The sequence below is a fragment of the Nestor notabilis genome, unplaced genomic scaffold, assembly GCF_000696875.1.
Source record: "Nestor notabilis isolate BGI_N333 unplaced genomic scaffold, ASM69687v1 scaffold22546, whole genome shotgun sequence".
In the NCBI taxonomy this organism is placed as follows: domain Eukaryota; kingdom Metazoa; phylum Chordata; class Aves; order Psittaciformes; family Psittacidae; genus Nestor; species Nestor notabilis.
In genome coordinates this window covers 1-5225 of record NW_009931737.1, presented here as the reverse complement: position 1 = coordinate 5225, position 5225 = coordinate 1, and the positions used below count along the sequence as shown (strand labels likewise).

The following is a 5225-nucleotide window of genomic DNA, read 5'->3' as shown; positions in this document are numbered from 1 at the left end:
AGGAGAGGAAATTCAGGTGATGTTTGCTATGTCTGCTGCCCTCCCACCCCTCCCTCGTGAGCAGCCTGAGAAGTTCCCCTGAGCCCCTAAATGCGATCACACCATGAGCTTGGCAGGGGGCAGCAGCTTGGCAGCAGGTGTGGGTCCCCCCCAGGACACCAAGCTGGAGCCAGCTTGGCCTGAAATCAGAAGGTTCCCGCTGGGCAGTCAGGTGCCCATTGCAGCGCTGTGATGGTGCCCACAGCTCCCCTGTTATCAGGGTGACATTTCTGGGCTGCGGGTGCCAGCACCAGCCTCTGCTTTGAGGAACCGCTGCAATCAGGCAACGTAACCCATTTCTTGCTTGCATTTGGCTGCCAGGAAGGGAACAGGGGACTGTGTAATCGCCCTCCTCAGGATTAGATCATGAATCAAAGCCCTGCTCAGCTCCTTGCTCCAGCAAGCTCTGCCAGGAATTGTCCGTTCTGACTCCAGAGCCTGGGGTGAGATCACAGGGGGGCCAGGACAGATCGAATGCAGATGGGGGATGCAAGCTCGGGCTGTGAGGCACAGCGTGCCCGTCCTGGGAAGGGTCTGAGTGGCTTGTGTCAGGGTTGGCTTCAGCACGCCATGCCCTGGAGCTCTCAGCCTCCTCCTTGCCCTGACACACGGGTTCAGGGAGGAGATGTCACCCAAACCTCAGTCGTGGCTTTAACCCCAGGCAGATAACTTGATAACTCTGAAGGATTTCCTTAGCCCAGAGTTACAGCTGGAACCCGCTTGCCCGTCCATCCCAACACAGTAATTTATCAAACTGAAACAACTCTTGCTCCAAACTGGCCACGTTAAATAAAAGCCCTCTTGGCACTTTCCCTCCCCTGACAGCGGGATCCGAGTGTGCGGGGCCTGATAGCACCTTATCTCGCAGCAGCCCCCCGCGCTCTGCCTCGCCCCGGCCAGCGAGTCCTAATCACTGCAGCCAGACGTGGCAACGGCCTCAGAGTGGCCACAGGTAGCCGGAACTGTGCCCGCGGTGGGGCACGGGCGGGCACAGAGATTTGGGGTTGGGTTTTAAACTCTCCAACACCAGACCCCTGGGAGAAGGGACCAGCAGTGATGGGGCGGGCAGTCCCCAGGCCCCAGCAGCACGGTGGAGGCAGAGAAGTGGAAGGCATGGAGCCACTCAAATGGGTTCCAGCCATACTTCAGTACTCAGCTCCAACTGTGCCCGCGGTGGGGCACGGGCGGGCACAGAGATTTGGGGTTGGGTTTTAAACTCTCCAACACCAGACCCCTGGGAGAAGGGACCAGCAGTGATGGGGCGGGCAGTCCCCAGGCCCCAGCAGCACGGTGGAGGCAGAGAAGTGGAAGGCATGGAGCCACTCAAATGGGTTCCAGCCATACTTCAGTACTCAGCTCCACACTCAGCTCCTCCTTCACTTCGCTCCAGGAGCTCCCGCTGCTCTCACGGTGTGTCTGAAGCACCAGGAAGAGGTGAACCTGCTCCCAGGCATGGGAATGTCATGGTTGGAGGCTGCTACGCTCCCTCTGAGCAGTCTAATCATGACTCTTCTATCTCTAGCCAGCACCTGAGGGCTTGACGCCAGGGCAGCTTCACAGCATCGCTGGGCTGGCTCTGGTGTCCCAGTGCCGTGATTACCCCATCAAACATTATGAAGTGCTGGATAAAGATAAGGAAGCCAGGTTCAAAGGGCTCTTGTTTTACGTGCTGCAGGAGCTGGGCTCACCCCCAGCTACAGGCTGCACCGTTCCCTGCAGAGGGAACAGCCACTGCTGGGAGCTGGTCCCACAGGAGCCTGTGGGCGCAGCTGGATGCAACCCTTTGGAACCAGCAGAGAGGATGTGGGAAAAGGAATATTACCCAGTGTCCGTTCTGAAGGGGGGACATACTCTTCTTCCTCCTCCTCCTCCCACTAAGTAAGCAGCTAAGTAAGAAGCTGAGAGAAGTGAATCACTGCCAGGACTACACTGGAAAGAAAAAAGCTGGTTTAGGCTTATCTAATGTCACATCAGCCATTTCCTAGGAAGGGAGCAAATTTAATTAAGAACACAGACTGACTCAAGGACCGTCGGGTTACACACAGCACACGCAACACAACGCTGAGGCATCGGCATCATGCATACAGAGAGCAGGGAACACAAACATCCCTGGCCTGGCTGCTGAAGGCTCGTTATTCCAGAGCAAACGCAGATGCCATCGGGCCGAAAGCAGCCAGCACAAAACACGGCTCGCTGCAGGGGAAGGGTGCATGGAGGGGAAGAGGGAGATCTTGGACATCAAAACAAGCCCAGGGCAGATACTGGTAGCAAATGGTCCCTACAGAGACTTCCCCGGCTGCTGAGGCAGGAGCCCCGTGCCCACTGTGGGGACATGCCGCAGGGCTCCTGGCACAGCACAGCCTTTCCTGTGCCATCCTGTTCGCTCACCTCAGCACTTGCAGGGCCTGTGGTCTCCAGAAGGGATCAGACACCACATTAGCCCCATGTGTCAGTGGCTCATCACGAGCGCTGCCGGTGCCTTTCTCCAGCGGAAAAGTGTTGTCATACAGGAATTCACCAGCACAGAGAGGAGCCCTGGGCACCGGCCATGCCCGCACGAAGCCAGGACACCCACCAAGCCCAGCTACAAACAGGGCATTTTCACCTTTCACCACCCCACAGACTGAGCCCGACTCCAGCATCTCGTCTACACTGAACATCACCCCCTGCTGACGACGGCTGCAGCTGAACCAGTGCCAAGTCAGTCTGCAAGGGCAGGACAGGCTGCTCAGCGCTGGCTGGGACAGACGGATGCAGTGTGCCGAGGAGCTGGATCCCGAGGGCGACCACACTGGGAATGGCCAAAGGTCGCTCCAGCACAGAACCCCAGCTCTGCCTGCAGCCAGCACCGAGTGCTCGGGTGAAGGACAGGGAAGGCGAGTGCAATCCTGGTACAGGTTCCCCCATCAGCAATTCAGGATTTACTGGTCACAGACTGGGTGGTGGTTTCTGACGAGCTGGGCACTTCGTTATCAGTACCAGGAATCTAAAACCTTAGTCATATCCTCCACCAGCCGCTGTTGCAGAGGCTTTACCACACACCTCTGCAGCAATCCCCTCAGCTATCAGCAGCCTGCATGTGGTAAAGGAAAGTAAATGTTGCCCTCAAGACAGGCAGCAAGGACCCACACAGCCCGTGGCTCTGGCATGTGGAAAAAAGCACTTGTGCTGTCTGCTTCCCACCTGGGAATGCTGTGCAACGGTCCCTGCACGCTGCCACGCTCCACTGGTGCAGTACGGAAACGTGGCTGAAGGGCAAGAATCTGGTACACTGCTCTGTTTGGTTCCTGATGGTAAAATAAAGATAGACGAAAACATCCAGGCTGCTCTATAAATACAACTCATTTTAATTACTTCAAATTAGTTCCTTGGCAGCCACCCCACCCCGCTGCACCGCCTGCTTTGCAGCAAGCACGGATCATCCTGCTGTTGAGGGCTTCCACAGCACAGCACCAACAGCCAGGTCCTTGTGCTCGCTCCCACCCTGGCAATGCCGCAGCGGCAGAGCCCAAGCGCTGGGCAGCAGGAGGGAAGGGGCTGCCCCGCAAGGCTCAGCCTGACCAGCTGAAGAGGCCACTCTGTGGCCCTCAGGGATGGGGATCAGCAGCAGGAGCAGTCCTAGCATCTCACTTCTGGTGGTCCCTCTCTAGAGCAGCTTTAGCCTCTCAAACACAATCAACAGGGAGAAAAGACAGAGGGTCTCTGAATGTTTCTAAGAAGTCAAGTCTTTGGGAGGCTTCGCAGGTTCTCCTTGCCCCAGGAAATCCCGAGCGTGCAGCTGCTTCAGCCACGGCTTGAACCCGGACCAGGAGAGCAAACCCTCACAGAGAACCGCTCCGGCAGCCAGGGCAGAGCCAGGGGGCTCCTATCAGAAGAACTTGACACCTCGGCCATCGTCCAGCGTGATGATTTCAGCCTTGTGCTCTTGCTGCAAGGCTTGCAGGGCACGGAGCAGCATCGCCTCATCCAAGCCATGGAACTCTAGGGAAGGGCAGAGATCCCCATCACCAGGGGGAACAAAATCACATCAGGAAACAAGGAGGCATACAAAGCCCACCAGGGGCTGGTGGCAGCGAAGCAGAGGGCTCTGAGCAGCACCTCTCAGACCCCAGCACTGTAACACTACAGCAAATCCAGAGTTACAGCTACACTGAGACTCATCCTGATGCTGCTCCATCAGGAACAAAGCCTGAAGGTCAACAGACAGGAGGGAATGAGTCACCGCAGTCCCAAAGGCAGCGCAGGAGCTAGACACAAACCCAAAACACCCCACACCTTGTGCCAGATAAGAGCTGGGGTGGGGGAAGGTTTAAATGCAAACAGTGAGAACAAAGGGAGATGTTCATACAAGGCTGTAAAAGAGCCTTCAGAGGGGCATTTACCAGTGGTGAGCAATAAAACTGGTGGACTTGCATAAACAATTCAGAACCACTTAATCTATAAAACTACAATCTCACCATGATCAGCGTGCTCTGAAAACCTGCTCCAAACAAGACACATGACCTTACCTTCGTTCTCTGTATCGTCTCCACTGGCTAATTCATACAGTGTGAATACAGAGTTGGTCAAGCCGTTCTTCGACACCTGGAAACATAAAAGCAACATAACAAATCTCATCCGTGCGATTTAACACCCTCGGCACGATCTCTCACACATCTCAGTGCAAGCGAAACGGAACACGGACATCACCCAAGGAGCAGAAACACCCTGGAAACACTCTGGGGCACTGGAGGGCCAAGAAACAACAGCCAAGGAAACTCAGATGGTTCCTTTCCCTGCCCCCCTGCTCTTTCAGCCACGTGTTTCACAATAAGGACTTGTGCCATAGGAGGGCAGCTGCACCCGTGGCTCCAACTGCACTTTACAGCAAGTACAAAGCTGTTAATGTCTCTGTGCTTCACTGCTACAGAGAGAAAGGGGAGAAGAAAGGTAAAAGCAGCGAGGAAGCAAAGGAATAGTATTCCAGTGGTCACAGCGCCCCGCACACCGCGTCTGCCTCCTCACCCACTGATAGATGAGCTTCCCCCACTCTTCTGGTCTCCTCCACATGATCAAAAAACTGGTTTTGTTCTTATCCAGCCATTCCAGGTTCCCTAAAATTAACAAGGAAAAGCGGTTTAACCAGAGCACAGGTCTGTGATCACGACCAAACCCACAGGTGCTGGACACGACACCCCCGGGAGCTG

General features: G+C 55.8%; 1 protein-coding gene across 1 annotated transcript; it reads right to left on the bottom strand.

The window, feature by feature from the left end:
* Positions 1 to 3907: 3907 nt before the first annotated feature.
* On the bottom strand, positions 3908 to 5132 carry VPS25 (vacuolar protein sorting 25 homolog (S. cerevisiae); the record flags this gene model as incomplete). The annotated part of the gene is made up of 3 exons (XM_010016047.1): positions 3908 to 4020; positions 4548 to 4623; positions 5044 to 5132. Coding segments are annotated over 3 exons (278 nt in total), but the record flags the coding sequence as incomplete, so codon positions are not given.
* Between the last annotated feature and the right edge of the window lie 93 nt (positions 5133 to 5225).